This window comes from Sinocyclocheilus anshuiensis, unplaced genomic scaffold (genome assembly GCF_001515605.1).
Source record: "Sinocyclocheilus anshuiensis isolate Anshui unplaced genomic scaffold, SAMN03320099.WGS_v1.1 scaffold136, whole genome shotgun sequence".
NCBI lineage: Eukaryota > Metazoa > Chordata > Actinopteri > Cypriniformes > Cyprinidae > Sinocyclocheilus > Sinocyclocheilus anshuiensis.
Genome location: NW_015554074.1, coordinates 496,272 through 507,619, shown reverse-complemented (window position 1 = coordinate 507,619; position 11,348 = coordinate 496,272). Strand labels below are relative to the sequence as shown.

Below are 11,348 nucleotides of genomic sequence, written 5' to 3'. Positions count from 1 at the left end.
GCCAATCACAACACACACTGGCCCAGCTAACCAATCACAGCACATTGCATATTTCAGAAGGTGGGCTTTCATTTGATACAGGAACTATTCGAGCCGTTCATGCCATGCTTTTTGAAATAAGTTACAAAAAAAGAAAAAAGAAAAAAATAACTTTTTCACGATATTAAAATTTTTTGAGATGGACCTGTATATACTGGCATTGAAAATCTCAAATCAGTCAACCATTACCCAAGCTACAAATGTTTTATTTCTGAGGATAACAATAAGCTACTTAATACAGATTTGTCATTAATTCTGAAACTGGATGTTTATTTGTCATTATGTTTAGCATCGGTGCCTTAAACACACAATCCTTAAATTAGCAGCAATCATACCCTCTCTTCAATGGCGACAAAGCTTGTGAAATGGGACAAGATGGAGAACTCTTTACTGAGCTCAATGATGTAAGACTTCAGCTCTGCTTTCTTCCCCTGATAAAGACATAAAAGATGGCAAGTCAAGTTCTTCTGTTAGCAAATCTGCCAGTTATATAAAAAATATCATCACGCAGCCAAATATTGTACCTCGTGTTCTGCCTCACTGTTGGCTAGAATGCCATCTTCATAGTCTCTGATGATCGCTCTTGCTGTTAACTTGTGAAGGAACTACACACACACACACACAACTCTTCAAACGCCTGATAAACAATTGATGATGTTTCAGATTATATGAAGTATTTAAGATGCTCACTCACAGTTCCCTTTGTCTTTTGCAGTTCTGTGGTGGAAACCATTGTTTTGATCTCTTGTCCACTCAAATCACCAAACAGTGTGGCCTAAATGAGTAAATATTACACAATTCAAAACAATAAATAAACACAAATAACTGGGCAGTTATTTTAAATCTGGACAAATCTTGATAGTTGATAGTTATTTTAATAATTTAAAATAACTAAGCCATGTTTGCACACTGCTGGTTACTAAATTAAAAATTATATGAAGAATGATATTTAATTATTTTCATTAATTAAATGCACCAATCAGGGAAGTGGAACTGGGACATGAATTTACATAAAATATTTCCAAACACCACTGCATGCCACTGGAACAAATATAAAAGTAATCTGTAAAAACTTCAGTATTTACCTACAGTACATATATTTTTATTGAAATATTTTAATGTATCAATACATTCTTGATACATCTACATTTAGTGTTCATGAACATTTTTTAGTGATTATGCAAATGTTGATTCAGAGTTTTGAATCAATTATTTGAAACCGTTTGAAGTGATTCACAACAATGAAAACATCCCAAATCTATCTGTAACACTGAAGAAACACTAAAATGACCACTATATTCATGATGTTGCCTAGTTTTTGTTGTGAATATTCAATATATGACACATTCCTAATAACAACTACAATAAGTAACAATGCAGATTTTAACTTAAGCCTGTCTACCTGAGTGCAGTGTGGCACAAATCCGTATAGGAGAGTGTGACAGTCACTGAAGAGGGCGTGAAGCTGTGAGGGGGCTTGAACAGGAGGGGGCGCTGTGGGGTTAAACTGCTGCCACTTCACTGCCACTGATCTGCAGCCTAGAGACTCCATACGCTGAACCTGAGCGCGCACCTGAAATTAAATTACCCACAAATCTCTTCAACGCAAGCCTCAGAATCAAGCCTGGCCCATATTGGAAAGATATTATTTCCTTTTAAGTTATTTAAAAAAATACAATAAAGAGTGTGATTCACCTTCTCTGTCCAAGTGTGTTTCATCTTTGTGTCAAAAAATTCATATGTTCCTCCACCTGCCTGAGCCAAAGCTCTGAGCATATGACGATTAGCTGTCAAGCTAGACAAACACAAACACAATCAAACTGTACGTTCAGAAATTCAGTGTAATTGAAGGAGAAAAGTAAAGAGATTTGTTTAAAGGCAGACCTGAGTCCGCAGGTGAAGAGGCGCGTGTGGCAGGAGTTTTCTCGGACCAGCTGTAGGGTCAGAGGCTGGTTCTGAACATGTCCATCAGAGAGCAGCAGGATGTTCCTCACACCCCGGCAGGGAGGCAGCAGACTCAGGTTCCGGAGAGGCCGCCACAGATCAGTGCTGCCACCAGAGCCGCCACACGACTGAAGAGAGGAGAAATGCAATGATACGCAAAGAAACTGAGTTTCAGAACCATCTTTAACCATTTGTAAACATTACTCACCATAATAAATTTTCTGGCTGCTTCAGATGCCTCGTCTAAACCCACTGGTGCAGGAAAAGCTTCCCTGTAATCTGTAAAAACACACATTTACCCATAATGCTTCACTTTGCATCACGAAAATAAGAGGGATATAAAAATGTTCACATGATGATCAATAAAACAGTATCAGACAGTTTCAGTGAGCTCTAACCTGTGCTGAAAGAGATGATGTTGATCTTCAGTGAGCGGTGCAGAGATTTGAGGACTTGAAGGGCAATCCTGCGGGCGTTCAGCTTGGCGTCTCCCTGCATGGACTTGGAGGAGTCCAGAAGAATGACCACATCGCTCACACTGGACGGACCTCCAGAGCCGGACACCCCGCGTGACTTAAAGTCTGGATAAAACACCAGCCAATCACAACACACACTGGCCCAGCTAACCAATCACAGCACATTGCATATTTCAGAAGGTGGGCTTTCATTTGATACAGGAACTATTCGAGCCGTTCATGCCATGCTTTTTGAAATAAGTTACAAAAAAAGAAAAAAGAAAAAAATAACTTTTTCACGATATTAAAATTTTTTGAGATGGACCTGTATATACTGGCATTGAAAATCTCAAATCAGTCAACCATTACCCAAGCTACAAATGTTTTATTTCTGAGGATAACAATAAGCTACTTAATACAGATTTGTCATTAATTCTGAAACTGGATGTTTATTTGTCATTATGTTTAGCATCGGTGCCTTAAACACACAATCCTTAAATTAGCAGCAATCATACCCTCTCTTCAATGGCGACAAAGCTTGTGAAATGGGACAAGATGGAGAACTCTTTACTGAGCTCAATGATGTAAGACTTCAGCTCTGCTTTCTTCCCCTGATAAAGACATAAAAGATGGCAAGTCAAGTTCTTCTGTTAGCAAATCTGCCAGTTATATAAAAAATATCATCACGCAGCCAAATATTGTACCTCGTGTTCTGCCTCACTGTTGGCTAGAATGCCATCTTCATAGTCTCTGATGATCGCTCTTGCTGTTAACTTGTGAAGGAACTACACACACACACACACAACTCTTCAAACGCCTGATAAACAATTGATGATGTTTCAGATTATATGAAGTATTTAAGATGCTCACTCACAGTTCCCTTTGTCTTTTGCAGTTCTGTGGTGGAAACCATTGTTTTGATCTCTTGTCCACTCAAATCACCAAACAGTGTGGCCTAAATGAGTAAATATTACACAATTCAAAACAATAAATAAACACAAATAACTGGGCAGTTATTTTAAATCTGGACAAATCTTGATAGTTGATAGTTATTTTAATAATTTAAAATAACTAAGCCATGTTTGCACACTGCTGGTTACTAAATTAAAAATTATATGAAGAATGATATTTAATTATTTTCATTAATTAAATGCACCAATCAGGGAAGTGGAACTGGGACATGAATTTACATAAAATATTTCCAAACACCACTGCATGCCACTGGAACAAATATAAAAGTAATCTGTAAAAACTTCAGTATTTACCTACAGTACATATATTTTTATTGAAATATTTTAATGTATCAATACATTCTTGATACATCTACATTTAGTGTTCATGAACATTTTTTAGTGATTATGCAAATGTTGATTCAGAGTTTTGAATCAATTATTTGAAACCGTTTGAAGTGATTCACAACAATGAAAACATCCCAAATCTATCTGTAACACCGAAGAAACACTAAAATGACCACTATATTCATGATGTTGCCTAGTTTTTGTTGTGAATATTCAATATATGACACATTCCTAATAACAACTACAATAAGTAACAATGCAGATTTTAACTTAAGCCTGTCTACCTGAGTGCAGTGTGGCACAAATCCGTATAGGAGAGTGTGACAGTCACTGAAGAGGGCGTGAAGCTGTGAGGGGGCTTGAACAGGAGGGGGCGCTGTGGGGTTAAACTGCTGCCACTTCACTGCCACTGATCTGCAGCCTGGAGACTCAATACGCTGAACCTGAGCGCGCACCTGAAATTACCCACAAATCTGTTCAACCCAAGCCTCAGACTGGCCCATATTGCAAAGATTATGTTTCCCTTTAAGTTATTAAAAAACAATATAATAAAGAGAGTGATTCACCTTCTCTGTCCAAGTGTGTTTCATCTTTGTGTCAAAAAATTCATATGTTCCTCCACCTGCCTGAGCCAAAGCTCTGAGCATATGACGATTAGCTGTCAAGCTAGACAAACACAAACACAATCAAACTGTACGCTCAGAAATTCAGTGTAATTGAAGGAGAAAAGTAAAGAGATTTGTTTAAAGGCAGACCTGAGTCCGCAGGTGAAGAGGCGCGTGTGGCAAGAAGCGCGTGTGGCAGGAGTTTTCTCGGACCAGCTGTAGGGTCAGAGGCTGGTTCTGAACATGTCCATCAGAGAGCAGCAGGATGTTCCTCACACCCCGGCAGGGAGGCAGCAGACTCAGGTTCCGGAGAGGCCGCCACAGATCAGTGCTGCCACCAGAGCCGCCACACGACTGAAGAGAGGAGAAATGCAATGATACGCAAAGAAACTGAGTTTCAGAACCATCTTTAACCATTTGTAAACATTACTCACCATAATAAATTTTCTGGCTGCTTCAGATGCCTCGTCTAAACCCACTGGTGCAGGAAAAGCTTCCCTGTAATCTGTAAAAACACACATTTACCCATAATGCTTCACTTTGCATCACGAAAATAAGAGGGATATAAAAATGTTCACATGATGATCAATAAAACAGTATCAGACAGTTTCAGTGAGCTCTAACCTGTGCTGAAAGAGATGATGTTGATCTTCAGTGAGCGGTGCAGAGATTTGAGGACTTGAAGGGCAATCCTGCGGGCGTTCAGCATGGCGTCTCCCTGCATGGACTTGGAGGAGTCCAGAAGAATGACCACATCGCTCACACTGGACGGACCTCCAGAGCCGGACACCCCGCGTGACTTAAAGTCTGGATAAAACACCAGCATGCAGGCCTGCAGGGATCAGATCCGTATCAGTGTTCATTTTTGTCAGGGTGCATAAGCTGGAAAGTGGCATTTTTTGTGTGCAATACCATGACAGACAGGAAAACAGATTTGATTAATAATTTTCAGCATGGCGTCTCCCTGCATGGACTTGGAGGAGTCCAGAAGAATGACCACATCGCTCACACTGGACGGACCTCCAGAGCCGGACACCCCGCGTGACTTAAAGTCTGGATAAAACACCAGCATGCAGGCCTGCAGGGATCAGATCCGTATCAGTGTTCATTTTTGTCAGGGTGCGTAAGCTGGAAAGTGGCATTTTTTGTGTGCAATACCATGACAGACAGGAAAACAGATTTGATTAATCATTTCTTTACCTGACTATCTTTATCTGGATGGTTCTCGACCCACATCCTGGGCATGTGGATATTAGAAAGACTAAAGGACACCTGTAATCCTTCAGATCCCAGAGTCTGTCCCGGTAACGTGCTGATCACTGCCTTACAGTCTGTCCTCTGAACAGGGGAAACACTAATACTGTTAATAGAGGCTACTTCATGTTTTTTTTTTTTTTTAAGTATTTTAGTAAGACAATGCACCAAAATGAATTGATAACCTTGGTTTTGATGCCGTGTGAAGAGCTTAAGTTGATGATCTCATAAGGCATTTCAATGGACATAGACAGAGAAAACTCCCTGAAGAAAGAGAATGAAAATGAAACCGAGTTACAACAACGCTGTGCCTTATTTAGTGACCATCCACAGTTCAACTAGACCAGGTGCTACTGTATATAAAGCATGATGTTATAAAGGTTAAATGATGCTACATGTGGTTTGCTACATTAAATATTCAGCTTTTATATTGTTAGTCATTAGCATGTGCAATTCATTTTTAGTGAATCTTGAGTGAATTTCCCTGTGAATTCTCCAGTATTTTAGATCTTCACCCTTCTGACTGAAGCTCTGTCACACCAATCTTTTCAACAGTGGCCTGAAATGCAACACAACTGTCAGTCAAAATGCTAGCAATCAGCAGGCCAAATAGGATTTTAAATACAATAACAAAAGAGTGTCGTACCTGAGTTGTCTGATTAAGGGCGGCTCTCTGTTGCCATGGTGCCACGCTGCCAGACAGTGAGAAGACTATAGAGCCTGATCTGACCACCAGCTCAGTGATGAACGTCACCTTGATCAAAACTGTGGCTCCAGGAGGAAGATTCCCCACACTGATAGTAAATACATCCTGCCTCACATAAACACATGACCTTAAAGAAACCTTCTGATACATTATCACACACACATGAGCTCCAGATCAGTTACAGTAACTCACAGGTGCATCCTGGTCCATCAGGTAGGCTCCATGACCTTTCTCTATGGCTTGCTTGTACTCCTTACGAGCCTGCTCCTTTTCCTTTACCTACAGGACAAAAACAGACATTGCAAATTAATAAAAAAGATGTTTAAAGAGTACAGGCTGTATTTGACAAATTCTGAATGACTCGCACCTTTCCAATGACATGCTTTCCATTGATAAAGGCTTCAAATCCACACACTGCTGCCATCTCTTCCAGTGGAAAGACATACTTTGCTTCAATGGGAACAGCACTCTGGTTTGTGTAGGTCTGAAATATGATGACCTGGTGGAAACAGAGATGAAATTAATGTTGTAGTTTGAAATTATATTTCAGTGTTCTGGTCTACATGTTTGGATGTGGGATTTTCTTTTATTTTGTTATTTTTACTTTGTTCCCGTGGTCTTGATTGTGTCCAACGCTGCCTTGTTCTAGTTTCATTTTATTAGCGTTTTTTTTTTCCATTGTGTTGTTCTTTTGGTTTACTTTGGAATTCATCATGCTCATTTCTTTTCATTTCAAACTGCAGTCCACCGCTGTAGTATCATACCTGACACAGCAGGTCCATCAGCTTGCACCTCACATTGACAGCCTGTAGAGGAAGTTTCTGACCACTGCTGTCCAGCAAACCTGCGGTCATCTCCTCCAGAGGATTCTTAATGGACTCCAAACCCTCACTGTCATCACTGGACACTAAAGAAACACATTCGCACAAAACCACTGATGAATTTAAAAACACAAATTTTAGCATATTATTAAGATTTAAATTAATTTGATAAAAAATGTAATAGATTTGACAGCGCTAGTTAAAACTGATTCCTCCACATATAAAAGCTGGTATCTGAGCATGTCCTGTTCACTAGATATTACTCACAGATATCAGGTGTTGTGTCGGTGAGCTGTGTGAGCTGAGTGTTGATTTGAGGCTGGAACTCTTTTAACTCGTCTCCCTCCAGACTGTACAGCACCACATACTTCAGTCTGATCTGCTCTGTGTTATAGACGACAAACTCATCATCCTGTCAAATATAAACACACACACACACAAATGCAAGAGTCACATCAGATCCCAAAAACAGAAGCAGAATATTTAAGTACAGAGAAAATGAGTAAGAAAAGCACCTCAAATTCAGAGAGTCTGTTGGGAGAGCATTGGACTCCATGTACACTGTGGTAGCTGTCAGGCGCACAAGTCAAAGTGGTGTCTTTCTTCAGCAGGTCCTTACACCGACCCAACGCCACTTCACACACCAACAGCAGCCGAGAGCCGTCAGTCACACTGGGCTTGGAGTATTTCACACTAGTCCTTTAACACAGAGAAAATACGTACTGACTGGCTAAAATCTCCAGTTGTCATCATGATAGTGGATTCACATTATTAATAAATCTGTTATATTAAGAGATAACGGAGTAATGCTAAAAACCACTGACTTCAGAGAGTCACTGAAGTAGATTCCTCCTCCAAGATTGCCGATATCCGTCCTCTCAATTCCATGCTGTTCGACTCCAACCCTGGGCAGCAGCAGACCTCTGTAAAGAATGTTTAAAAATGTATATTCAGTTAATTACATGATAAGCTGATCAATCAAATTAATGACAATTAATCATATACATATCAGCATTTTCTAAGAAAAGCTCAAAAATGAAGAAAATACATTATTATTGCACAAATGTAAATTACTGAATAGACATTAAAAAAAGTAACTTAAACCAATGTATAGTCAGATATTACATTTTTTGCTTTTCAGGATTGGTCAACGTGGTATTTTTGTATTCCTTATTTCCTTGATTGTTACATTAAGATTGTCATAATTCAGCACTCACTTAAAGTTAATATTTAAATAAATGATTTATTAATAACTCTCACCGTGACAGTATTCCAACAAAACTGCTGGGACTAGTGGAGTGGAGGAGGGGTTTAATGTTGCCTAAATCCTCCCTAAACAACTGAAGCTCCACTCCTCTGCTGACACGCAGTATCTGCTGAATCTGAAACGGCCTGTAGTGCATATAATATTAACATAATTATATAAAGACATGTTCTGAAATACATTCATGTTTGAACTTCAGACCACAATCAGCACAATCACGTTTACCTGTCCTGAAGCAGTTGAGAGACAACATGAAATTCAGGGTTTTGTGGTGGAACAACCTCAATGCTGCACCTCAGAGCTCGATATTTTCCCAGAGACGAGGGTGAGGGGCATCCCAGAGTGGCCTCACTCACATTTACAATATCTCTGATCAGCTGGAGATGACAGAAGAGTTAAAAGAGTGAAAAGGTCAGATCTGCACTGCTGAATTAAGAAGCCAAATTCAAACCTCAAATGTAAAGGAATTTAATTCAGTATTTGTTTGACTTTCATTTATTTAAACTAAGCATTGTATTATGGTTTAAAAAATCTATTAGTTTTTAATGATCTATCTATATAAATGACAATCATTTTTAAGAATAATGAGAATTACAAAAACACCTAAAAGTAAAACCATCCAGAAATGAAAGTATTAAGAAAAATAGCTTAATTATCATGAAAATAATATTATAATACCATGATCTTAATGGTCCTAAAATAATATAAGAATTTTATACTATAATTGATGTATGTGATACCTGACAAAGGTCCAGTTTCTGAGACACAAGCTTGTGTTTGGAAGGAGGGTCGAACATTCTGAGGGGCAGAAGAGTGTTGACCTCCTGTAGCAGGGCTTTGACTTCATCCTCTTTCTCAGTCTTTTGTGCCTGCAGTAACAATCCCTCCACCCTGCTCACCTGTAGCAGCACAGAGCCAATAAACACACCGGAACCGTTAAACACAGCAAATTCCTGTCAGCTTCTCCACTGCACTGTGTGTGATTATCTAAGCTCATTCTCACGTCATTGAGGCTGATTCTGGAGACAGGGACTGTCAGGATGTTATTAAGGGAACCGAGAGCTTCAGTCCAAACCAGCTCCACAAAGACACCAACTTCCTGTGACAATGTGCTGCAGTTCAGCTTCTCCTCCAACAGCAGCTGCCAATCAAAAGAGTGAGCAATTACTTCACACCCATTAGTCACATGTTATACATATATCAAATGAATAAAAACAGATCTGCGTTGCGTTGATCTAACCTGCTGCAGGCTGTAGGATGCCAAGCGCTCAACCTCAGGGGAAAGTGTGTGTGTCTTTGTGAATCCCTCTGTCCCAATCTCCTTCATCAGCTGCAGATATGCTTCCACAGCATCTTCAGATGTCACGCAGAACACAAGCTTGTCCTGAACCACTGTGGTCTATAGCGAGAGAGAGTCCATCACCATCACCACAAGACAAATTCAGCACCTCCGTCACCATCTATGATTCCAGAGATAACAACATTAATGATGATCAAACCTCAGCTTCACACAAGACTGAACACAACACACGATACTGCTGGCCTGCTCGGCCTTTGGCACTCTGCAGCTCCAGAACAGACAAAGTCTTGGGTTTGACCTGAAACACACAATTAAACACTTGCAGACATGAAAACACTTACAAACAGTTGTGGGCGCTAATAGAATCAGCTCAAGAATGTGTTAAAGGGGTCACCATACATTATTCACTATTTATTTTATTTTCCCCCTGATGTCCAGTAATAATTTTATTGTGATTGATGCATGAAGTCACTCACCCTCTCAAAAACTGAATACTTGGCCACTTGAAAATATGAAGGAAATTCAGGCAGGTCATGGTCGCCTTCTTTGTAAACTCTGTGTTGAGTGAAGGAAAAAGATGCAGTCAGGTAAACAAGCACATCTAAACAGGTCAAATGCTGTAGAAACTGATAAAAACAAAAAAAAAACTGCTGAACAAACTCAAGAACTGACAGTGATAAAAAACAAGAGCGCACCTGAACCTTCCAGGACAGGGTCCACTCTTCTGAAGAATCTCAGCTTCAGTCTTTGGGAGTTCAGGGTGACCTTTGAACTTCTCTTTTCCTAGTACGTGTGTTGACACTTTTAACTCTTTGTGGTGAAAAACAACATTATGTCAACAGTGTCACTAAAATACATGGTTTAATCTCACTTAATTCTTTTATAACCCAAATATGTCAAATACATTTCTCACCAAAAATGCACTGCAGAAACTACAACAACAACAACTCAACCTTGCCAAGACAGAACTACTTATGGTTCCAGCAAACCCATCATTTCATCACAATTTCACCAGGCACATCAACCATAACTCCTTCAAAAACAGCCAGAAACCTTGGAGTTATGATTGATGATCAGCTGACTTTCTCAGACCACATTGCTAAAACTGTCCGGTTCTGCAGATTTGCTTTATACAACATCAAGAAGATCAGGCCCTTTCTTTCGGAACATGCTTCACAACTCCTTGTTCAAGCTCTTGTTCTGTCCAGGCTGGACTATTGCAATGCTCTCTTGGCAGGTCTTCCAGCCAGTTCTATCAAACCTTTACAAATAATCCAGAACGCGGCAGCAAGATTAATTTTTAATGAGCCAAAAAGAATGCACGTCACACCTCTGTTCATCAATTTGCACTGGCTACCAATAGCTGCTCGCATAAAATTCAAGGCATTGAAGTTTGCCTACAAAACCACCACTGGCTCTGAACCCTTTACCTAAATTCATTACTTCAGAATTATGTGCCCTCTAGAAGCTTGCGTTCTGCAATTGAACGTTGCTTGATTGTGCCATCCCAAAGAAGCACAAAACCACTTTTACGGACTTTTAAATTAAATGCTCCTTCCTGGTGGAATGACATGCCCAACTCAATCAGAGTAGCCGAGTCCTTAGCCATCTTCAAGAATCGGCTAAAAACACATCTCTTCCATCTTTATTTGACCCTCTAAC

General features: G+C 39.7%; 1 protein-coding gene across 1 annotated transcript in view; it reads right to left on the bottom strand.

The window, feature by feature from the left end:
* The window catches only part of LOC107668840 (poly [ADP-ribose] polymerase 4-like), a 16,249-nt gene extending 4,954 nt beyond the window's left edge, over positions 1-11,295 (bottom strand). Inside the window, exons 1-35 of the mRNA XM_016460855.1 lie at positions 11,262-11,295; positions 10,388-10,496; positions 10,163-10,241; positions 9,886-9,984; positions 9,627-9,785; positions 9,390-9,527; positions 9,127-9,285; positions 8,612-8,763; positions 8,383-8,514; positions 7,947-8,045; positions 7,638-7,821; positions 7,390-7,534; positions 7,066-7,208; positions 6,669-6,800; positions 6,494-6,580; positions 6,242-6,406; positions 6,111-6,154; positions 5,781-5,859; positions 5,542-5,679; positions 5,264-5,419; positions 4,966-5,173; positions 4,776-4,846; positions 4,492-4,695; positions 4,021-4,191; positions 3,313-3,393; positions 3,143-3,223; positions 2,954-3,049; positions 2,382-2,556; positions 2,192-2,262; positions 1,924-2,111; positions 1,735-1,834; positions 1,442-1,612; positions 734-814; positions 564-644; positions 375-470 (exon numbers count right to left, since the gene is read on the bottom strand). Coding sequence (XP_016316341.1) covers positions 375-470; positions 564-644; positions 734-814; positions 1,442-1,612; positions 1,735-1,834; positions 1,924-2,111; positions 2,192-2,262; positions 2,382-2,556; positions 2,954-3,049; positions 3,143-3,223; positions 3,313-3,393; positions 4,021-4,191; positions 4,492-4,695; positions 4,776-4,846; positions 4,966-5,173; positions 5,264-5,419; positions 5,542-5,679; positions 5,781-5,859; positions 6,111-6,154; positions 6,242-6,406; positions 6,494-6,580; positions 6,669-6,800; positions 7,066-7,208; positions 7,390-7,534; positions 7,638-7,821; positions 7,947-8,045; positions 8,383-8,514; positions 8,612-8,763; positions 9,127-9,285; positions 9,390-9,527; positions 9,627-9,785; positions 9,886-9,984; positions 10,163-10,241; positions 10,388-10,496; positions 11,262-11,295 — 4,308 coding nt within the window. The remainder of the gene's footprint in view (positions 1-374; positions 471-563; positions 645-733; positions 815-1,441; positions 1,613-1,734; positions 1,835-1,923; positions 2,112-2,191; positions 2,263-2,381; positions 2,557-2,953; positions 3,050-3,142; positions 3,224-3,312; positions 3,394-4,020; positions 4,192-4,491; positions 4,696-4,775; positions 4,847-4,965; positions 5,174-5,263; positions 5,420-5,541; positions 5,680-5,780; positions 5,860-6,110; positions 6,155-6,241; positions 6,407-6,493; positions 6,581-6,668; positions 6,801-7,065; positions 7,209-7,389; positions 7,535-7,637; positions 7,822-7,946; positions 8,046-8,382; positions 8,515-8,611; positions 8,764-9,126; positions 9,286-9,389; positions 9,528-9,626; positions 9,786-9,885; positions 9,985-10,162; positions 10,242-10,387; positions 10,497-11,261) is intronic.
* Positions 11,296-11,348: the final 53 nt, after the last annotated feature.